General features: G+C 44.4%; 1 protein-coding gene across 1 annotated transcript; it reads left to right on the top strand.

The window, feature by feature from the left end:
• The first annotated feature begins 210 nt into the window (after positions 1-210).
• On the top strand, positions 211-23,637 carry LOC106587288 (cadherin-11). Its single transcript, XM_082969422.1, is given in 14 exon segments — positions 211-670; positions 3,062-3,356; positions 4,083-4,202; positions 11,284-11,324; positions 11,326-11,346; positions 11,348-11,416; positions 11,419-11,467; positions 14,080-14,267; positions 17,189-17,442; positions 17,848-17,984; positions 18,595-18,716; positions 18,896-19,013; positions 21,329-21,580; positions 21,971-23,637. Coding segments are annotated over 14 exon segments (2,403 nt in total). The 5' UTR covers positions 211-430; the 3' UTR covers positions 22,468-23,637.
• Positions 23,638-24,396: the final 759 nt, after the last annotated feature.

Here is a 24,396-nt window from a genome sequence, read left to right as displayed (position 1 = left end):
ATGAGTTTACAACCTCTATCACTTAATTAGAGCAAGATACAGAGGCACAAAATGAATTAATATGTCGAGATTTAGAGAGGAGTCAATTAAAACTTTGGTTGGAGTGTGGGCTGACGATAACTACTCTTGTACAGAACTGTTTTGTCCCCTGTGACTGACTCTGTGTATTTTCGTTTCATTTCAGGGCCTACGTTGGGAGGAGAAGAAGGAGGAACTGCATAAAGCAAAACCAAAGGATCCGGTGAGGTTTAGGGCCCAAGTCCCCAGGCTAGTGAGTGAGTGAAGTGAAGCCACCGTCCAGGAAGGACCTCAGAGGAAGGTTTTCCCAGGATTATCTCTGGGTTGTGCCTCTCAGGGGACACAGGCACACGTGCAGGAAGGCCCAGAGGAAGGTCGGAGTAGCGTTGATCAGCAGGCAGCAGGCAGCAGGATGTGGGAGGGACTAGGACTGCAGGTGTTCCTGATGTGCCTGGGCGCTGTGCTGTGCAGCGCTGTGGCCGCCTCGGCACCCCTGGAGCACAGCCACCGCCACCGCCTCTCCCTACACAGGCACCGGGAGAGGACAGGCAAAGAGGGACAGGTCCTACACCGCTCCAAGAGAGGCTGGGTCTGGAACCAGTTCTTTGTCATTGAGGAGTACACAGGGCCAGACCCAGTGTTAGTGGGCAGGGTAAGGTCACTGTTTTACATTCTTAATCATCACCTTCACATCTCTCTTTTCTCTCCCATTCTTTCCCCCTCTCTATCTGTTGACTGCTGAATTAAAGTCACAAGGGGTTTTCATTACCAGCGGAGACCTTGCAATATCCTCAATTTGTTACACAAAAGCAATCAGTGGCCCACTTGATTAAAGGTTATAAATTGGATTTCATTTTTAATATCAAAGCATCCCCCAAAGACACTGACATCTGGGAAACAGGCGATTTATGGGTCCACAGAAATGATGATTACAAATGGGGACCTAAATTTGCCTCTAATTCCAGCAGTGACAGAGATGGTACCTTGTTATTATTGGATTGGAATATCAATCATGACATCAATCAACAACAAAAAGAACATGCATGCAGAACAGGCTTCTATGAAGAATATTTCAAGGAATATAATGAAAATGGGTATATATTGCAAAATTAAAATATCATTCATATATGCGTTTGTGGGAATATACACTGCTCAAAAAAATAAAGGGAACACTAAAATAACACATCCTAGATCTGAATGAATGAAATAATCTTATTAAATACTTTTTTCTTTACATAGTTGAATGTGCTGACAACAAAATCACACAAAAATAATCAATGGTAATCCAATTTATCAACCTATAGAGGTCTGGATTTGGAGTCACACTCAAAATTAAAGTGGAAAACCACACTACAGGCTGATCCAACATTGATGTAATGTCCTTAAAACAAGTCAAAATGAGGCTCAGTAGTGTGTGTGGCCTCCACGTGCTTGTATGACCTCTCTACAATGCCTGGGCATGCTCCTGATGAGGTGACGGATGGTCTCCTGAGGGATCTCCTCCTAGACCTGGACTAAAGCACCCGCCAACTCCTGGACAGTCTGTGGTGCAACTTGGCGTTGGTGGATGGAGAGAGACATGATATCCCAGATGTGCTCAATTGGATTCAGGTTTGGCGAACGGGCGGGCCAGTCCATAGCATCAATGCCTTCCTCTTGCAGGAAATGCTGACACACTCCAGCCACATGAGGTCTAGCACTGTCTTGCATTAGGAGGAACCCAGGGCCAACCGCACCAGCATATGGTCTCACAAGGGGTCTGAGGATCTCATCTCGGTACCTAATGGCAGTCAGGCTACCTCTGGCGAGCACATGGAGGGCTGTGCGGCCCCCCAAAGAAATGCCGCCCCACACCATGACTGACCCACCGCCAAACCGGTCATGCTGGAGGATGTTGCAGGCAGCAGAACGTTCTCCACGGCGTCTCCAGACTCTGTCACGTCTGTCACATGTGCTCAGTGTGAACCTGCTTTCATCTGTGAAGAGCACAGGGTGCCAGTGGCGAATTTGCCAATCTTGGTGTTCTCTGGCAAATGCCAAACGTCCTGCACGGTGTTGGACTGTAAGCACAACCCCCACCTGTGGATGTTGGGCCCTCATACCACCCTCATGGAGTCTGTTTCTGACCGTTTGAGCAGACACATGCACATTTGTGGCCTGCTGTAGGTCATTTTGCAGGGCTCTGGCAGTGCTCCTCCTGCTCCTCCTTGCACAAAGGCGGAGGTAGCGGTCCTGCTGCTGGGTTGTTGCCCTCCTACGCCCTCCTCCACGTCTCCTGATGTACTGGCCTGTCTCCTGGTAGCGCCTCCATGCTCTGGACACTACGCTGACAGACACAGCAAACCTTCTTGCCACAGCTCGCATTGATGTGCCATCCTGGATGAGCTGCACTACCTGAGCCACTTGTGTGGGTTGTAGACTCTGTCTCATGCTACCACTAGAGTGAAAGCACCGCCAGCATTCAAAAGTGACCAAAACATCAGCCAGGAAGCATAGGAACTGAGAAGTGGTCTGTGGTCACCACCTGCAGAACCACTCCTTTATTGGGGGTGTCTTGCTAATTGCCTATAATTTCCACCTGTTGTCTATTCCATTTGCACAACAGCATGTGCAATTTATTGTCAATCAGTGTTGCTTCCTAAGTGGACAGTTTGATTTCACAGAAGTGTGATTGACTTGGAGTTACATTGTGTTGTTTAAGTGTTCCCTTTATTTTTTTGAGCAGTATAGTTCTACGTGTTTTGAATTGCAGAAATGAACCACTCAACTAAGTGACCTGATAAGGTGACAGACCACTAATTGTAATGTTGCTGTGTTGCACCTAATGTTTATCATCAGAGTAAATATAGATTGATTCTCTGTGTTGAAACATATTGGTTTCAAGGCAGTTTTGCATAATCACATTTACATGATTGCCTGGGCTGAATGTGCTTCTCATTATCCATGTTCTTCCTAGTGATCACACTACATGTTGGAATGTAGTATTTTTAAATGGTTTAAAAAAAAAAATTGCTAAAATGTTCTGCTGTCCATTTGTTTCCAGCTGCACTCAGACGTTGACGCTGGAGATGGCAATTGCAAGTACATTCTCTCAGGGGAGGGTGCAGGCACCATTTTTGTCATTGATGACAAGACAGGCAACATCCATGCCACCAAGACACTGGACAGGGAAGAGCAGGCCCAGTACACCCTCACAGCTCAGGCTGTGGACAGGGCCACCAACAAGCCTCTGGAGCCTCCGTCTGAGTTCATAGTCAAGGTCCAGGACATCAATGACAACCCACCTGAGTTCCTACATGGACCATACTACGCCAGGGTGCCTGAAATGTCCAACGTCGGTGAGTCTGGCTGGGGAATGGACCGTGAAGGATTTCCTACCCTCTGTCTAATTCTCCCTTCCTCAGACTGTTTGCCAGTGAACAGCTTGTTTCCCATGCATTATTCAAAATTACTGAAATCTGACCGGGGGAGGCAAAGTTGGAAGTGTTCCTGTTGTTGTTGCGGCTTTGCAATTTCCCTCTTCCTTGTGAGTGTTTTGTGTGTGTGTGTCTGTGTGTGTGTGTGTGTGTGGGGGGGGGGGGGGGGGGGGGGGGGGGGTCACACCTTGCAATACAACATCCTTTATGCTGGCCTGTCACAGAGTAACAATCTGTTACCCTGTGATTCCACCCGCTGACAACCCAAATGGTGCTTCTGGGGCTCAGACTCAGCAGTCTAAACCAGTCCAGCTTCAAATATGTTCAGAAACCATTGTGATGGCAAATTCATTTCAAATACTGGTGAAATGGCTAGGCTTTGTGTGAATCCCAAAACCATGAACACTTAAGGACATTATAACCATAGGAGGGATGCTGACTGCACCACCATTCCAGTTAAGAATAAGTGATTTCTAGAATGGCAAAAACTTCCAGCATCAGGCACTATATAGCAGGAATTTCATTTGAGAAACATAGGATTGGCTCAAGCTAAATGCCATAATGATTTACAAATTGCAGGTCTACTATTATGTTGGGTAAATAAATGGCGTTGAAAATAATAACACCTGCTGTTCTTTTGTCCTCCAGGTACCTCAGTGATGCAGGTAACGGCCACAGATGCTGATGATCCCACCTACGGGAATAGTGCCAGACTGGTGTACAGCATTCTCCAGGGCCAGCCCTACTTCTCAGTGGAACCACAAACAGGTACCCAACCTCTCTGTCCCGCCTTGTTTCATATTCATCTAGATAGCATAACATTATATACAGTTGAAGTCGGAAGTTTACATACGCTTAGGTTGGAGTCATTAAAACTCGTTTTTCAACCACTCCACAAATGTCTTGTTAACAAACTATAGTTTTGGCAAGTCGGTTAGGACATCTACTTTGTGCATGACAGAAGTAATTTTTCCAACAATTGTTTACAGACAGATTATTTCACTTATAATTCACTGTATCACAATTCCAGTGGGTCAGAAGTTTACATACACTAAGTTGACTGTGCCGTTAAACAGCTTGGAAAGTTCCAGAAAATGATGTCATGGCTTTAGAAGCTTCTGTTAGGCTAATTGACATCATTTGAGTCAATTGGAGGTGTACCCTAGGATGTATTTCAAGGCCTACCTTCAAACTCAGTGCCTCTGCTTGACATAATGGGAAAATCAAAAGGAAATCAGCCAAAACCTCAGAAAAAAATTGTAGACCTTCACAAGTCTGGTTCATCCTTGGGAGCAATTTCCAAATGCCTGAAGGTACCACGTTAATCTGTACAAACAATAGTACGCAAGTATAAACACCATGGGACCACGCAGCCGTCATACCACTCAAGAAGGAGACGCGTTCTGTCTCCTAGAGATGAACGTACTTTGGTGCGAAAAGTGCAAATCAATCCCTGAACAACAGCAAAGGACCTTGTGAAGATGCTGGAGGAAACAGGTAGAAAAGTATCTATATCCACAGTAAAAGGAGTCTATCGAAATAACCTGAAAGGCCACTCAGCAAGGAAGAAAACACTGCTCCAAAGCCACCATAAAAAAGCCAGACTACGGTTTGCAACTGCACATGGGGACAAAGATCGTACTTTTTGGAGAAATGTCCTCTGGTCTGATGAAACAAAAATAGAACAGTTTGGCAATAATGACCATCATTATGTTTGGAGGAAAAAGGGGGAGGCTTGCAAGCCGAAGAACAGCATCCCAACCTTGAAGCATAGGGGTGGCAGTATCATGTTGTGGGGGTGCTTTGCTGCAGGATGGACTGGTGCACTTCACAAAATAGATGGCATCATGAGGATGGAAAATTATGTGGATATATTGAAGAAACATCTCAAGACATCAGTCAGGAAGTCAAAGCTTGGTCGCAAATGGGTCTTCCAAATGGACAATTACCCCAAGCATACTTCCAAAGTTGTGGCAAAATGGCTTAAGGACAACAAAGTCAAGGTATTGGAGTGGCCATCACAAAGCCCTGACCTCAGTCTTATAGAACATTTGTGGGCAGAACTGAAAAAGTGTGTGCGAGCAAGGAGACCTACAAACATGACTCAGTTACACCAGTTCTGTCAGGAGGAATGGGCCAAACTTCACCCAGCTTATTGTGGGAAGCTTGTGGAAGGCTACCTGAAACGTTTGACCCAAGTTAAACAATTTCAAGGCAATGCTACCAAATACTAATTGAGTGTATGTACATTTCTGACCCACTGGGAATGTGATGAAAGAAATAAAAGCTGAAATAAATAATTATCTCTGCTATTATTCCGACATTTCACATTCTTAAAATAAAGTGGTGATTCTAACTGACCTAAGACAGGGAATTTTTACTAGGATTAAATGTCAGGAACATAAAAACTGAGTTTAAATGTATTTGGCTAAGGTGTATGTAAACTTCCAACCTCATCTGTATATATATATATATATATATGAGAGAGAGAGAGAGAGAGAGAGAGAGAGAGAGAGAGAGAGGAGAGAGAGAGAGAGAGAGAGAGAGAGAGAGAGAGAGAGAGAGAGAGAGAGAGAGAGAGAGAGAGAGAGAGAGAGAGAGAGAGAGTGTGTGTCGTGGCCAAAAGTTTTGAGAATGACACAAATATTAATTTCCACAAAGTTTGCTGCTTCAGTGTCTTTAGATGTTTTTTTCAGATGTTACTATGGAATACTGAATTATAATTACAAGCATTTCATAAGTGTCAAAGGATTTTATTGACAATTACATGAAGTTGATGCAAAGAGTCAATATTTGCAGTGTGGACCCTTCTTTTTCAAGACCTCTGCAATCCGCCCTGGCATGCTGTCAATTCACTTCTGAGCCACATCCTTACTGATGGCAGCCCATTCTTGCATAATCAATGCTTGGAGTTTGTCAGAATTTGTGGGGTTTTGTTTGTCCACCTGCCTCTTGAGGATTGACCACAAGTTCTCAATGGGATTAAGGTCTGGGGAGTGTCCTGGCCATGGACCCAAAATATCGATGTTTTATTCCCGGAGCCACTTAGTTATCACTTTTGCCTTATGGCAAGGTCCTCCATCATGCTGGAAAAGGCATTGTTCGTCACCAAACTGTTCCTGGATGGTTGGGAGAAGTTGCTCTCGGAGGATGTGTTGGTACCATTCTTTATTCATGGCTGTGTTCTTAGGCAAAATTGTGAGTGAGCCCACTCTGTCACGTCCTGATCATAGTAAGTTGTTATTTTCTTTGGTAGAGTATGTCAGGGCGTGACAGGGGGTGTTTGTCCATTTTTGTATTTCTATGTTTAGTTTCTTGTGTTGTATTTCTAGGTTCGTTTTTGTTTGACATGACCTCCAATTAGAGAAAGCCGGTTGTCGTTGTCTCTAATTGGAGGCCATATTTAAGTTGATGTTTGTCCCACTGGTATTTTGTAGGTGATTCATTTTGTGAGTAGTGTATGACTGCTCTGCGTCACGGCTTTCTTGTTTTTGTATTTCAAGTTTATTGTTTGTTGCATTAGTTTCACGATTTAATAAAAGATGTGGAACTACGTTCACGCTGCGTATTGGTCCGATCCTTCTGAAAGCCCTGACAGAATCACCCACCAACAAAGGACCAAGCAGCGTGGAATGGAGCAGCAGGAGTCATGGACGTGGGAAGAAATCCTGGATGGGAAAGGACCCTGGAGGCAGGCTGGGGAGTATCGCCATCCGAAGGAGGAGATCGAGGCAGCAAGAGCGGAGCGGCGATGCTATGAGGCACTATATCCACCAAGAGGCAAGGACGAGAGGCAGCACCAAAAATGTTTTTTGGGGGGTCACACGGGCAGATTGGCTAAGGCGATTTTAAGACCTGAGCCAACTCCCCGTGCTTACCGTGGGGACCGAGTGACCGAGCAAACACCATGTTATGCGGTGATGCGCACTGTGTCGCCAGTGCGCACTCACAGCCCGGTGTGCTCGGTGCAAGCTCCTCACCATTGCCGTGCTAGAGTTGGCCGTCAGCCAGGTAAAAGTGCGCCAGTTCAGCGTATCTGGTCTCCAGTGCGTCTCTTCGGTCCAGGTTATCCTGCGCCTGCTCTTAGCACGGTATCCCCCTTTCACCAGCACAGCCCAGTTCGTCCTGTGCCGGCGCTCCGCCCTTGCTTGGCTCAAATCACTATTCAGCCAGGACGGGGTGTGCCAGCTCTAAGCTCCAGACCTCCGGTGCGCCTTTGGAGCCCAGTACGTCCTGTGCCTCCTCCTCGCACTCGCCCTGAGGTGCGTGTTACTAGTCTGGCGCCTCCTATGCCAGCTCCACGCATCAGGCCACCAGTGCGCCTGCCCAGTCCGGGGTGTCCTGTTCCTGCTCCCCGCACTTGCCCTGAGGTGCGTGTTACTAGTCTGGCGCCTCCTATGCCAGTCCCACGCATCAGGCCACCAGCAACGCTCCTCAGCCCGGAGCCTCCAGCGACGCTCCTCAGCCCGGAGCCTCCAGCGACGCTCCTCAGCCCGGAGCCTCCAGCGGCGCTACTCAGCCCGGAGCCTTCAGCGGCGGTCTGGTTCCTCCGGACATACAGAAGCGGGCGGATCAGCGGGCGGTGGGGGGTACTACGCCCGGAACCAGAGCCGCCGCCATAGACGTAGTCACCCACCCTACCCTCCCTTTGTGTTGTTTTTTTTTGGGGGGGGGGGGGGGGGTTGTTGTTTAGTTTTTTGTAGGTTTTTTTAGGTGCGGTCGGAGTCCTGACCATAGTAAGTTTGGCTTGGCTGAGAAGAAACCCCACACATGAATGGTCTCAGGATGCTTTACTGTTGGCATGACACAGGACTGATGGTAGCGCTCACCTTGTCTTCTCCGGAAAAGCTTTTTTCCGGATGCCCCAAACAATCGGAAAGGGGATTCATCAGAGAAAATGACTTTACCCCAGTCCTCAGCAGTCCAATCCCTGTACCTTTTGCAGAATATCAGTCTGTCCCTGATGTTTTTCCTGGAGAGAAGTGGCTTCTTTGCTGCCCTTCTTGACACCAGGCCATCCTCCAAAAGTATTCGCCTCACTGTGCGTGCAGATGCACTCACACCTGCCTGCTGCCATTCCTGAGCAATCTCTGTACTGGTGGTGCCCCGATCCCACAGCTGAATCAACTTCAGGAGACGGTCCTGGCGCTTTCTGGACTTTCTTGGGCGCTTTGAAGCCTTCTTCACAACAATTGAACCGCTCTCCTTGAAGTTCTTGATGATCGAATAAATGGTTGATTTAGGTGCAGTTTTACTGGCAGCAATATCCTTGCCCGTGAAGCCCTTTTTGTGCAAAACAATGATGACGGCACATGTTTCCGTGCAGTTAACCTCTATGGGCTAGTGGAATCCCGTGGTGCATTATTCAAATACCTTAGAAATGCTATTACTTCAATTTCTCAAACATATGACTATTTTACACCATTTTAAAGACAAGACTCTCGTTAATCTAACCACACTGTCCGATTTCAAAAAGGCTTTACAACGAAAGCAAAACATTAGATTATGTCAGCAGAGTACCCAGCCAGAAATAATCAGACACCCATTTTTCAAGCTAGCATATAATGTCACATAAACCCAAACCACAGCTAAATGCAGCACTAACCTTTGATGATCTTCATCAGATGACAATCTTAGGACGTTATGTTATACAATACATGCATGTTTTGTTCAATCAAGTTCATATTTATATCAAAAACCAGCTTTTTACATTAGCATGTGACTAGCATGTGACTAGCATTCCCACCGAACACTTCCGGTGAATTTACTAAATTACTCACGATAAACGTTCACAAAAAACATAACAATTATTTTAAGAATTATAGATACAGAACTCCTATATGCACTCGCTATGTCCGATTTTAAAATAGCTTTTCGGTGAAAGCACATTTTGCAATATTCTGAGTAGATAGCCCGGCCATCACAGGCTAGCTATTTTGACACCAACCAAGTGTGGTACTCACCAAACTCCGATTTACTATTAGAAAAGTTTGATTACCTTTGGTGTTCTTCGTCAGAATGCACTCCCAGGACTTCTACTTCAATAACAAATGTTGGTTTGGTCCCAAATAATCCATAGTTATATCCAAATAGCGGCGTTTTGTTTGTGCGTTCAAGACACTATCCGAGGGGTAAATAAGGGTCACGCGCCCGACGCGTTTCGTGACAAAAAAATTCTAAATATTCCATTACCGTACTTCGAAGTATGTCAACCGCTGTTTAAAATCAATTTTTATGCCATTTTTCTCGTAAAAAAGCGATAATATTCTGACCGGGAGTGGTGGTTTTCGTTCAAAGAGAGAGAAAGTAAACATGGAGTGGATTTGGATTTGGATTTCAGCCATGGGCTGCAAAGCCACGATTCAGCTTTCTGGCGCCTTCTGATAGCCTATGGGAGCGTTAGAAAATGTCACGTCATGCCAGAGATCCCCTGTTTTTGTTAGAGATGATCAATAAGGCCATGAAATGGTCAGAGAGAGCGCTTCCTGTTTGGAATCTTCTCAGGTTTTTGGCCTGCCAAATGAGTTCTGTTATACTCACAGACACCATTCAAACAGTTTTAGAAACTTTAGGATGTTTTCTATCCAAATCAAACAATTATATGCATATTCTAGTTACTGGGCAGGAGTAGTAACCAGATTAAATCGGGTACGTTTTTTATCCGGCCGTGCAAATACTGCCCCCTAGCCCCAACAGGTTAACCATGGTTGACAGACGAAGAACAATGATTCCAAGCAATGATTCCTTTTGAAGCTTCCAGTCTGTTATTCGAACTCAATCAGCATGACAGAGTGATCTCCAGCCTTGTCCTCGTCAACACTCACACCTGTGTTAACGAGAGAATCACTGACATGATGTCAGCTGGTCCTTTTGTGGCAGGGCTGAAATGCAGTGGAAATGTTTTTTGGGGATTCAGTTCATTTGCATGGGAAAGAGGGACTTTGCAATTAATTGCAGTTCATCTGATCACTCTTCATAACATTCTGGAGTATATCCAAATTGCCATCATACAAACTGAGGCAGCAGACTTTGTGAAAATTAATATTTGTGTCATTCTCAAAACTTTTGGCCACGACTGTATGTCTCATATCAAAACTGTCATGTATTTAAATGTATCTTATGGTAATCTGTCAATTCTCAGATTTTGTAACCGTGCCAAGTAAGGGGCGTTGAGGATTAGCCCTGTCGTGCTTTGGGATTTCTCCAAGGCAAAGTCTGAGTGTACCTGTCCTTTGCCAAACAGAATTAACTCACGGCCAGATTAGGCAAGCAATATCCTGGTTGAACTCTAAATATCCTGGGAGCCAAAGTACCCCCAGCCAAACAGGAAGATCTCAGAGTGAGAGAGAGATCGGAGAGAGAAAATCCTGCTAATAAACCAAAGCTGGATATTTCACTGGATCCTGTCCAATGCTCACATTTCTAATTTGTTTTTGGCTTATCTGTGTTTCATGCACAGGCTCATCTAAATATCACCAGAGAACAACCATTCCCATCATATTCTCCTGTGATGTGAGAAGCGCCCAGTTTCCTCACAGAAAAATAAATAAATAAACAACCTGGCTTAAAAAACAGTTCCTCACTGTTGTTCTGAGCATTGATCTGCAGTTTCCAATGAAACAAGTCACTTCTTTTTCCCTTTTACATATCACACTAATTACCCCAATATTAGAAAAGGAGCCTGATGAATGAGATGGCGATGGCACTTGTCACAATGTGATCTCATGTTTCAGTGATGACCCATCATGCCCTGCTCCTCCCAGTAGGCCTTGCAGAGTAGTAGGCTGCTGAAAGGTCACAGGCAGGTCCCTCTTGAATTAAAGCCATTTTCCTCCTCTCCTGTCCCCAGGGATAATCCGGACAGCTCTGCCCAACATGGACAGGGAAGCGGCGGCAGGAATATGACGTCGTCAATACAAGCCAAGGACATGGGGGGACACATGGGGGGACTGTCAGGGACAACAGAAGTGAAAATCAACCCTGACGGACAGTCAACGACAACCCACCGAAGTTCCCCTCAGAGTAAGTGAAGAGTCCTGTTCTCTCTTTCTTTCACTTTTTCAGTGTTTTTTTATTTTCTGTTTTCTTAAGCTGACTGAGACCCTGAGATGGTCTCTCTTTCCCGTCGTCACTGTCCCTCTCTGCTGAGGTACGAGCAGCATCATCCAAGAGGGACAGGTCTGCTTTTAGCCAGTCTAGCGCTCTCCCAGATCCTCAAGCCTCAGGCTGACATATTAGCATTGACACTTGAAAATATGGATCGCTGCTGGCCCCAGAGGCCATGCAACACACGTTTCTTTACAGGGTATAGATGTTAAAGGGGAAATATTAAAACTTAATTATTAAACGGTTTCATTGCGCTCATAGGAGATGTGATGACAGCAAGTATCTTAAGCGCGATAAAGGAGTTGTGAAATATTAACAGTGTTAGTGTCAGTATTTCTGTTCAACAGAGAGGGGGAATGGAGGGGAATTCTTGTAGCTCTAAACCGTGAGCTAAACACAGATTAATGTCTCATATTGTAGAAATGGCCTACATCAATTTCCCCCTACTTCTTGAGAGTAGAGCCTAAAGATTTGTCCCAGAGAGACCCCACTCTTTCCCCTACTATCAGCACTGCGGCTCGGATGTAGCCCTGCTAACAGTGGCTCTTGGATGGAAAATTAGCTACATATTTGGGGTAAACTAGTCCTGGGTGCGATGAGAAACTTCTAGAACTGAGTCATTGGGCTGACTCAACCACGTGTTAATAATGTCAACTATTTCCCAGATGATGAAAACTGGAACATTGTTCAATAAGTAATGATGTACTTTTTGAGATGACATACACATCAGTAATTGCCATATTGTTCAGCCTATGATATTATGTTAATATTTATTTCCAGGTCAGAGCCATTTTAGACTGGGAGGATTCTGTAACGTTCTCATGAAAATATCCCATAGTTTTTCTATGTAGTCTGATTGAAGTAGCAGCCCTTTATATCATCAGGCCATTTTTAAAAGGCTCCTTCCCATGCCAGAGTTATTTTTAAATGCAGCTGAAGCGTTTGGCTCTGAACACTTCAATAGGTGGAGCAGATAGGGCGGAGAGGGCATATGGCCCTACTGCTCTGGCTCGGTGCCACAGGCAGGTTGTATGCACCCCTGTAGACACACATGCAAATACAAAACACTGTCTGCTCACTGACTGCTCATTGCTGGCCAGCTGACCTCCACAGTTATCTCTTGTGCTCCATCTCTCCTCTCTCTCTCTCTCTCTCTCTCTCTCCTCTCTCTCTCTCTCTCTCTCTTCTCTCTCTCTCTCTCATCTCTCTCTCTCTCTCTCTCTCTCTCTCTCTCTTCTCTCTCTCTCTCTCTCTCTCTCTCTCTCTCTCTCTCTCTCTCTCTCTCTCTCTCTCTCTCTCTCTCTCTCTCTCTCTCTCTCTCTCTCTCTCTCTCTCTCTCTCTCTCTCTCTCTCTCTCCTCTCTCTCTCTCTCCTCTCTCTCCTCTCTCTCTCTCTCTCTCTCTCTCTCTCTCTCTCTCTCTCTCTCTCTCTCTCTCGTTAATTAAGTGTAAATTGCAGAACAGTTATAGACACACTGTTTTTCGAAGATGGACCACGACATGTACTTACGATGTAAGACTTCTCTTAAAAACACTGTAGAATGCACAGTAAAATACTACAAATGTGTTTTACAGCATTAAAAGTGAATGGTAAACACCAGCTAACTCCAACTGTAAATCGCCATATTGGTATTGTTGCATCATCGTTTGGAGAGTTTAGGAATTCCTGAATTTACTGAGACCATGACCTCAGCGTGCATTAATGAGCATACGTTTCTGGTGTCAAACCATATATGAAAACATGATACCCATTTTGAAAGCTGAGAAACAGCCCTTTCAAATGATATGAAATGTGATAGGACCACATCAATGAAATGGTAATCAGTCAAGAAAAAACACCTGTGAAAATGTGTATCTTATATGCTTTTTTCCCCAAACAACTGCCATTGAAGATAGAAAAAAACTTTGAGCATATTTAGTCGTTCTTATATTTTGTAAAGATTGATTATCTGAAATCAGAATACTAATATATTGTAGGGATATTGTAAAGTAAGAATTTGTTCCCTGTTGAGGACAGACGTTCCGCTAGCGGAATCCCGTTCCGCCTGCGGAACCCCTAGCCAACAGCCAATGGCATCGCACAGCGCGAAATACAAAACCAACTAACCAATCAAAATTTTACTGGAATTATAAAATGTTACAAGAAAAAGGCATATAATAACAAGAATTGGCTTTTACAACTTTTACAACTTTTACAACAACTTCTTCTAACATACATTCCCCAAGCCTATAGCCTAATACAGGAAGAGATGGGGATTGACCAGTGACAATCTGAGCTACTTGGTGAAGACTAGGAGCCTCTTTACTAGTACCTAGCTATGTACTGTATAGTCGGTGCATGTATCTAACTATATACAGCTGCCCCACGGTGACAAGGATAGGCAGGGCCTCATTTAAAACAAGATTACATGAATGCAGTGGAAAGTTGGGTGAATGCTATTCTGTACCTCGGAGTAAGTCAAAGCAGGCATCAGGCATCGACTACAAGTGTGAATTATATATTTTTTATTTGTAACAGTTTCTATTGTTTCTCCCTACAGGTGTATACGCCATGTCCGTTTCAGAGGACAAGGTTTCAGGTGAGGAGGTAGGCCGTCTGAAGGCTAAAGATCCAGATCTGGGGGAGAATGGACTTGTGTCATATCGTTTCATCGAGGGCGATGGGATGACTGTGTTTGAGATCACCACCGACACTGACACCCGTGAGGGTGTTATCAAACTGAGAAAGGTGAGAAGGGAGTGAAGGGGATTTACTATTCCATAAAAATGATGGAAGATTGAAAGGAATGTGTGAGACAGTGTATAGAGTCATCTGCATTGAATCACCTTTTTTGTTACTGCCCTTTCACTAACGTTCTGAGGACTAAAATGATAGCCTCAATACTTGACATTACTTGATACACCTGTGTGTGTCTGTGCGTGTTTGAATATGCAAAGGTGGCTATATGCAATTTCTGTGTGGTAGAGAGAGAAAGAGAGGGAAAAATAGAAAGAGAGTGTGTGCCTGTGTGTGAGACTGAAGCACACACTGAGCAGTGGAGAGAGAGAGAGAGGAGTGATTTTTCACCGTTCCACTCTGTGATTGCAATGACACCGCCTCAGTTTCTTATTACGAGCATTGACTTTCATGGCTGGTTCTCTGGGAGAGGAATCTCATCTATGCAGTCTGACTGTGGGTCGGCTGCTAGCGTGGCGCTGCAGCTCTGCTGTGCTCCAGGGCTGGGATTATGCCGACATTTACCAACCTGGGGAGGTCAGCCTTGCACTGCACTGTACCGCGCCTGGGCTGCCTCTGGGTGATCACTGGCACCATTGCGCCTGGAGCTGCCTGCCTGCCATGGTTAGGCTTAGCCGGGCCTCCAGAGTAGAGAGAGAGATGCGCTGCTTCCCTCCCTAGTCCCTACGCAGCAGTAGCAGCAGCCTAGACGGAACATTGCCACCTGGTGGTGCTTTATTATTTAAAATCCCTCGACTGTCTTTCACAGCACAGGCTCCCTCATACTCAGAGATCAGCAGCAATCTCACTCACACTCCTCTCTACTCCTCTCCAAAAAGAACACAACTGAGAGAGGGAGGCCTTTGCATGCGTGTATGAGAAGTAATCATATTTTCTCAAGGGTTTACGCAAGCTGGGTAATTTTGTCAGTTCAGTGGAGTGTGAGTACCAGTGTGTAGTCTATGTGCTGAAAAATGGCACTGTTCTATTAATCATGCCTGAGGATTATACCAGGTAAGCCACAACAGCGGCCATTGAAATGCGGAAAACGGCCATGTAAACAACTTCCTCTCTGGCCGGATGAACCCAAGTGGGATCAGACATCGCTGCTCAGTGCAGATCCCTTTAATTTCCATAACAGAGAGGGGCACCAATCATAATAAGTCTTATGAACACCGGATAATAGAAATTGTAGCTGGGGAAAGTGGAAGAATTGAATCAGGGGAAATAATGGCTTGACGCTGAGTAGAGAGGGTGGTGGTGGGTGGGTTGTAATTCTTAACAGTGTTTGACTATCACAAATACCAGGACCCAGGTCCCAAACGAGAACATTCTGCCTGCTGATCAGGCTGGGTGTGGTGTGTGTGGAGCTGGGTGGTGGGGTGGGGGGGGGGAGAGACGACGACAATACAGCGTGCCGACAACAATCAGTTTGATGCAGCCCTGCTCTTCTCAATAACATAATGCCTCCACTATACACCTCTCGGGAAATCATCACCTTTTGCTCTTCAAAGCATGTTGAAAATTAAAGTCGAAATTACTGTCGGAATTGCCAGAGTTTTAATCAAGTATTCTGTTTCAACTTCGGGCTACCAGGCGCAGGCTGAATGCTAAGAGGAAGTCTGGCATTATTGTGAATATTATCTACCGCTGATTAGTTTCAGCCAGAAAATTATTAAGTGCCAAAATAAAAGAACCGAGTGAGTGAGAAAGAGAGAGAGGGGGGAGAGATTGAGAGGACGGAGGGAGACAGAAAGAAAAGGAGAGAGGAGGGAGAAAGAGAGAGAGGGAGACAGAGAGAGATAGAGGGGGAGGAAAAGAGTGAGACAGAGAGGACCACAGCTTCAGGAGACAACGTCAGTGAGGAACATTCACCGACCTGTTAAAGGAAATAACTGGGTCATGGCTGTTCCCACCGCTGGCAGCTTCATTAAAGACATGCAATAAATACTGAAGGATGAACAAAAAAACTGAGATAGGAAAACGACTTCAAATCAATCACCATACAGGCAGAGAGAGATAAAGTGTGTGTGTGTGTGTGTGTGTGTGTGTGTGTGTGTGTGTGTGTGTGTGTGTGTGTGTGTGTGTGTGTGTGTGTGTGTGTGTGTGTGTGTGTGTGTGTGTGTGTGTGTGTGTGTGTGTGCGCATCCTGGTATGCTGCCCCCTCAACTCCGGTCGGTACTTTAAAGTCTCACTTGGTAATTTGTGGGAGTGATGGCTGCCGGGTGAGACAGGGTAATAAGAAAACAGGTGGATGTGTGAAAGCAGTAGGAGGCAGGGTGAGGAGGGATGAGGGTTGTTCACACTAAATGGCCATTAACTATATTTGAGCATAATTGATTTGGGAGTGTCTTTCCATTTCCTTGCAATTAAATGAACTGGTGGTGATTGAGGCTATGACTTAGATACGCCATTCAACTGAAGGGCCATCTTACGTATAAGGACTGAGCAAAGAATGTCTTTGTGTTGTCTCGTGCTGACGTTGACCACAACCACTGTCTTATTTTACAACAACACCCTCTAGCTAGCATCTCAACTTCATTCTGACAGTTGATTTGACACTCATAGAAAAAAGGCATCCAAATAGGTTCTTCGGCTGTCCCCATAGAAGAACCCTTTTTGGTTCCAGTTAGAACCCTTTTTGGTTCCAGGTAGAATCCTTTTGCAGTAGAAAGGGTTCTACATGGAACCCCAAATTGTTCTACCTGCAACCAAAAAGGATTCTTCAAAGGGTTCTCCTATTGGGACAACTGAAGAACCCTCTAAAGTTCTAGATAGCAGTGTACAGCTACAGTAAATCATTTTTATGATGCAGTAATTGTATTATAGAAAAAACTACGTTGAGACAACCTTCTCCTTATTGGCCCATGATTTAAAATGATCATATAGTTTAAATGTATTATTATTAAATCCACGCTGCTCCCTCTTTCCAGCCTGTGGACTTTGAGACTAAGAGGGCATACACCCTGAGAGTAGAGGCATCCAACACACACTTGGACCCCCGTTTCATCGCCTGGGGCCCCTACAAAGACACAGCCACGGTTAAGGTTATGGTGGAGGACGCAGACGAGCCGCCTGCTTTCATGGCAACTAGCTACAGCTACGAGGTGGAGGAGAATGCCCCTGATGGGACCGTGGTGGGCCGTGTACACGCTAAAGACACAGACGTGGCCAACAACCCTGTGAGGTAGGCTACTTGGAACACTCTCTCTCACTCTCTCTGTTACTCATTTGTGTTTGCTTTTAGCGGCGCTGTCTGATTATCAACCCCACCCAGTCTCATAGTGTTATAATACATCCTTTCTGTTTTAAATTGACAATTTTATGTTGACGCGTAGATGATTTCAGTTTCAAAGGCCTCATCTCGTCAACATAAAATACTGCAGGGCCCTAGTCAATCAGTAAACAAAATAAATATCCAATATTATTTCCTGCTCTGCGGGAACAAATATTTAAATTAATATGCCGTTTTTTTGTTCAAACTATAAACATTGTTCCATCGAAGACATTAATACAAACAATGCAAAACATGCATTCCTACAGCACAATAATAATTGAATATGTGTTTACTTATCACTACTGTTCACTGCAGGTACATGATTCCCCGCTACACGGACGTGGAACAGTTCTTCAGTGTCGGCCCAGAGGATGGCATCATCAAGACCACCAGACCGCTGGACCGGGAGACACTACCCTGGCACAACATCTCTGTCAGCGCCACTGAGATTGGTACGCCACCATCCACCTCGGGTTTCAAATTAGAGAGTAGCTGTGAATACCAGAGATGCCATGCCTCCCAATTCAGGAAATGTTGTGTTCTCCCCCCCGGCTCTTATGTCGTCCTAGAGCCGCCACCCCTCAAGATGTTTTTAGAGAAGATTACCACAAAGTGCCTTTCAAAAAGTGAAATGAGTAGCTAGAGACTACTACAAAACATCCACATCCCCCAAATCAGAAATAAACATCTTTAAGTTGCTGTTCTCTGCCTGTGTGATTCTACACCACATTATTATGTCTGGTTTTGAAGTATATCTGTCTCAAATATTTCCATCTCTCCTATCAGGGATAATTTGATGCATCAAAAATGTATGTCTGGAACTTTAGAAATCAAGCAGTTCTGTTGTATTATGCACGACACTCGTCTGACAGCATCATTTCCAAGCATTCAACAACCTACATAATTTCTTATACAATAAACAGGGTCATACTGTGCTGTCTTCTCATTGTGTTTGCAGTGAATTTCAGAGGGAGCTGGTTTTGTTTTTCTAGCAAGCCAAATCCCATGAATGCGCACTGAATCACTAACTTGTTTGTTATTCATTTTTGTCATTCTGCACAGGGGGACATCACCAAGATACAAAAGTACGTGTCAACATCAAAGTCAAAGATGTGAATGACAACGCCCCTGAGTTTGCCACACAGAACGAAATCCTTGTGTGTGAAAATGTCTCCCCTGGCAAAGTAAGTCTAATCATTTACAATGTATATTGTACTTTTTCCCAAGTCACATTTAGAAAAGACAGATCTTTATGCATACTAGTAACCATCATGTGCAAAAATATATTTCTATTATATTGAATATGTTCAGTGTTTTGGTGGACTCTGTCTGTACTAACTCCTGTGGGTGTTGTTCAACTCAGCTCATAGAGACAGTCAGTGCAGTGGACAAGGATGAGATGGTCCACCGACAGTACTTCCACTTCAGCATCGCCCCAGAGGCTGTCAACAACCAGAACTTCTCCCTGAAAGACAACAGAGGTGGGTGGCTCAAGCATTCTATTTCCAGTGAGAAGAGCGACTTCTGTTTGGACACTTTTACTGTCTTTATAGTGGCTAGTCGGCACTCCAGTACTCCAGTCAGTGAGATAGAAAACCACTGGGTATTTTTCCTTCTTTACATCAATTCAAGTTTCTCTACATCCAGATGGGAAGTGATTCAGCAGATCTTTGTACACTGAAGTTTGATTTGAAGCTAGATCCCATAGAGCTCCCCACTTATTAATTACCACTGGTGTCTCTCTGGCGTCCTAGCCTCTACATCGGTGAACTGCTGCATCTAGGAGACTGAGCCTGTTGGATCAGTTTGCAGAGTTTGCGATTGCATTAGCTATCCCTACATCACACTCTGTCTGATCAGCCAGAGGAGTGGAGAGGTGTGTGTGTGTGTGTGTGTGTGTGTGTGTGTGTGTGTGTGTGTGTGTGTGTGTGTGTGTGTGTGTGTGTGTGTGTGTGTGTGTGTGTGTGTGTGTGTGTGTGTGTGTGTGTGTGTGTGTGTGTGTGTGTGTGTGTGTGAGTGAGAACCTCTCCTTCTGCCTGCCGTATTTGGGGGGCTGGCTGGCTGGTGACTCATCCCAGCTGTCCTTAAACTCAAAGCCCCTTCCAGTCTGCCAGTCACAGTGATGGAGCGGCTGGTTAGGCGAGCTGATCAGAGAGAGTACCTGTTACATTCCATTTCAACAGATGAGGCACAGTGGTATTTATCCCCAGAGGATGCCATCTCTCATCAGAGGAGAATTACTCATCATGGGGATAGCGTTCATCAGCCTTGTTTATAAACTCCTGGATTAAAGATAATGAGAAGCAAAAGTTAATCACAGAGTTTTGACTCCATAAAAATACTTGATTAGACTTGCTTATATCCATAGAGATTGCTCAGGACCATGTGACAAAGCTATTGTAATGACTATGATGGAGACATTCAACAGCTGCTGCGGGTAGTTCAGTCAGCATTGCCATCTTTGAACAGGCAATTACATGACACTTCTCTTAATGACATGCATCCATCAATATTTTCTTCTACAAACTTAAGCCAACTTAAGCTCTTTTTTCATCCTCTGCCATTGCTTTAATACTCGTCCCGACCGTGCCGTAATCACAAGCTACTTCCAAGCATCTCTCCTTCTGTGATGGAGGAGAATGAATGAGGGGGAATGAATGTGTTAATTGCAGTTTAATGGGATATTTTTTTTTATCCCCAGATAAAGTCATATCAGACTGTTCCAAGAAGTGCTGCAGTGACTATACTGCAGCCAGCATGGCAAGGGATGGCTCTCTACCCGTTTGATCTGCTTTAATGAGAGTCAAAATGAGTGCTTTTCAGCAGTGTTTTCAAAAATCCCACAATATGAACAGAACAGATTACAGCCCCTCCGATTTGTTGGGTTTAAAGCATCCAAAGCATCCTTTGAAATGGACAGCTTTCCAATCTAAATGTATCAATGTATTTTCTCGTGATTTTCAGAGTTTGCAGTGTCTGTCTGAGACAGCAGGGGCTATTTCGTTTTTTCTTGCGCTATCATAACTGCAGATGTAAAAACATTTGCTAGTATAATTTTATGAAGAAAATGTTCCTCAAAAGTGGCTTCTTATGAAGTGCTTCTTTCAGCCACACTACCTTGTAGGATATTTAAGTTCTCATGGCTTTAGACTGTGTTCTACCTCAACCCTTAAAAGATACTCTACCAAGGCAATGATAACCTTTCTTAGTATGATGTAGACCTATAATGAATAGCGCAGGATTCATAGAGCCCTTCCTAGAACCCTTCCATTCTGTATGCACAATAGCCTTGTCATGAGAAACCTTTTCTGAAAAGGGTATAGTGTGCTGAGGACACCGCTGTGAGAGAGGGAGGGAAAATGACTAAAGCCACAAGCACTTAAACGAACTCGCTCCATCTCTGTTCTGAAAGCGACCTTGCACTGAGTCAGGAGAGTGCACTTGGCATCCTTCCACCTTCACCCAGCCCCAAATAAAACCAATACAGCTACCTCCACGCAAGCTTTGATTACACTTCCAAAAGCTAATAAATGTTCACAATAATGTAATATCTTGAAATTCACAGCTCATTGCTTTTCCCCCGCGGCTACACGTCTGCCTTCTGCCTTCTGAACTCATTGGATGAGTAAAACTCTTCGGTTATAACTATGATCGTGTTAAGCAGTCTGTACACTACTGGAAATACCCCCCCCCCCCCCCCCCCCTACACCCCACCCCACCCCCCCAGCGGAGATATTTAAAGGACCCTCTTTTCTCTGTACTTATTCTACTTCGGCTCCTCTCTTGTTCCCCACAGACAGCACAGCCAGCATATATGTGACCCGGAGGGGCTTCAGCCGGATGACCCAGGATGTCTACTTCCTTCCCATTGAGATCAACGACAACGGCATCCCTCCCATGAGCAGCACCAACACGCTGACCATACGAGTGTGCAGCTGTGACAGTAAGGACACCATCCTGTCCTGCAACGTGGAGCCTTACATCCTGCCTGCAGGCCTCAGCACCGGAGCTCTCATCGCCATACTAGCCTGTATCGTCATTCTCCTGGGTGAGCATCAGCACTAAAGAAAACATCAACTTGCATTCAATCTGTTGTTGATCTAATATTTAACTCATGTTTGATCTTTTTTCCCATCCTGAGTGGTGCTTATCCTTAATGTTTTCAGAATAGTTTAAAGTATTTATGGAACAGATGCTTGACAGAATATTAATAGTGTGCGTTTTGATTATTTACACAGGCTCAATTAATTATTTAGCTTGCAATTAACACTGTTTAAAAAATGTCAGACAGATTCATACCACCTGTAATACTGTATATTTTTGCACTTCTAATCCAAATGATCTGGCTAATTAGGCAATGTTAAATGCGAAAGGTATTTTAAGAGCTGTAAGAGCTAGAGCTTGTATGATTGGCTGACTGATATGTTTCTCATGGCAGCGATCGTGGTGCTGTTCGTGGCCCTGCGTCGTCAGAAGAAGGAGCCGCTCATTGTCTTTGAGGAGGAAGACATCCGTGAGAACATCATCACCTATGACGATGAAGGCGGTGGAGAGGAGGACACAGAGGCCTTCGACATTGCTACGCTACAGAACCCTGACGGTGCCAACGGCTTCCTACCCCGTAAGGACATCAAGCCTGAGCTCCAGTACCCAATGAGGCCTGGCGGGCGCCCCGTGGCCAACAGTGTGGATGTGGATGATTTCATCAAGACCCGCATAAACGACGCGGACAACGACCCCACGGCCCCTCCCTATGACTCCATCCAGATCTATGGCTACGAGGGCCGGGGCTCCATCGCAGGATCCCTCAGCTCCTTGGAGTCGGTGACTACAGATTCAGACCTAGACTACGACTACCTCCAAAGCTGGGGCCCACGCTTCAAGAAGCTGGCCGACCTTTACGGCACCAAAGACTCTGCCGATGACAACTCTTAACGTTCACCCATTTCCCTGACCACCTCCTTGCACCCTTTCTCCAACCTTCCACTGACTTTGTGTGGTGCTTGAAGTTTACTATAAGTATACCACAAGCATTTTTATTTATAGTAAACTTTGTTATTTGTACGTGTAAAGTATACTTGCAGTATACTAGATACCTGTTGGGGATGTTTGGTAAGGAAGGACAGAGGGTATTGAGGAGGTGGAGACAAAAGAGCGAGAGAGAGAGAGAAATATAAAACACATTAAAAACATTTAATAAAAACACCTCTGTGGGATGTACTGGTGTGTATGGAAAATTAAGACATGCTTAATGTTTGTGGTGAGAGATCAAATAACACTCGGTATTTCAATTTTTTATTCATTTTGTAGGTTACTACGGTTTGGGGTTGGAATGTGGGTCACAGAGAGACATGTAATTGTTGATACTGTGAATGAGCTCACAAAGAGGAGAATAAAAAATTGTTGCCTTATATCAATGAAAAAAACAATGAGAAAACAACAAAAGCAAACTGAGACTGGTCGCTCGTGTAGCACCTCCATCTTCCTGAGGAAGATGAATTCAACAAAAACAGAGACAGTCCTTTTTCACAAATCCAGTGAAAATTCCCCCCTTTCAGCCCAATTTCACCAATGATAAATCACAAGGAAAGACCTGTGAGCTCAAAAATCGCCTTAAGTAATGGACACTCTTGCATCACAGTGCATTTTTTGCAACTTGAAAAATATATCCTAAAGCAAGCTAAAGTACATATAACGTATGTACAGTACAATGTGCAAATATGTCTCTTGAGGATCAAACGTGCGCCTATTGGTTCTTGTAAATCTCATTTTTTATTATGATGTTATTATGATTATTATGATTTTTTTGTTCTCTTCATTTTTTAAATATTTTTTGGGGGCGTATGTTTTTCTCCCTTGTTGAGAAAATAGCAATCTGTCCTGTCGTAGTGAATGACGCCTAATTTCTATGTCGAATTTATGGTACCTATTTGTACAATTTTAAAAGTTCTTATTTTAGTACACATGCAGATATCAGTATTTCAACATGTAAGAAAAATGTTACGGCATCACACTTATATTTTATGAACATTGTACTGTTGCTTTATTATGTGCTTCTATCTAAGAAGCGAAAAACTTTGAAATAAATGCTTTTTATAAAACGAATGATGGTGTTAATAAATCTGTAAGAGCAAAAGAGCAATCTGTTCTTTCCCTAGAGGTGATCTATGTTATGATATTGAACGGTGTCTACTGGATGATGCTGGGAGGACTTAGAGTAATAAAGGAGTTCAATATACAGTCGCAAATGGTGCCACAGAACAACCAGTGACACCATGAATATGCACACACACGCACACACACTACACACACACTGCCCACACACACACACTGCACATTCATGTATGGAGCTTTTCACTAGTATGGACCCAGGATGTCAGTGTTCCCATTGACCATTTCCTGAGATTAACGTATCTCTCCCAGGGATGCTCCAAGCGAATTTATTCAACCTCTCCAAGGGATGCTTCCCAGCTAAAGGTCAATGTGCACTTTAACACTAGAAAAGCCAGGCCTGGAAGGACTCCACTTTGAGCCATTTTGACAGCAACATTCTAACTGTCTAATATGTACATTTCATATACAGTGCCTTCCGAAAGTATTCACACCTCTTGACTTTTCCAAATGTTGTTGTGTTACAGTCTAAATTTAAAATGGATTACATTTAGATTATTTGTCACTGGTCTACATGATACACCATAACGTCAAAGTGGAATGAAGTTTTTTTTATGTTTAGAAATTAATTACAAATGAAAAGCTGAAATGTCTTGAGTCAATAAGTATCAACCCCTTTGTTATGGCAAGCCTAAATAAGTTTAGGGGTAAAACGTCTTAACAAATCACATGAGCTGCATGGACTCTGTGTAC

The sequence above is a fragment of the Salmo salar genome, chromosome 26, assembly GCF_965601325.2.
Source record: "Salmo salar chromosome 26, fSalSal1, whole genome shotgun sequence".
Taxonomy (NCBI): Eukaryota; Metazoa; Chordata; class Actinopteri; order Salmoniformes; family Salmonidae; genus Salmo; species Salmo salar.
Note: the sequence above shows the minus strand (reverse complement) of the source record. Positions and strands in the feature narration are given on the sequence as shown.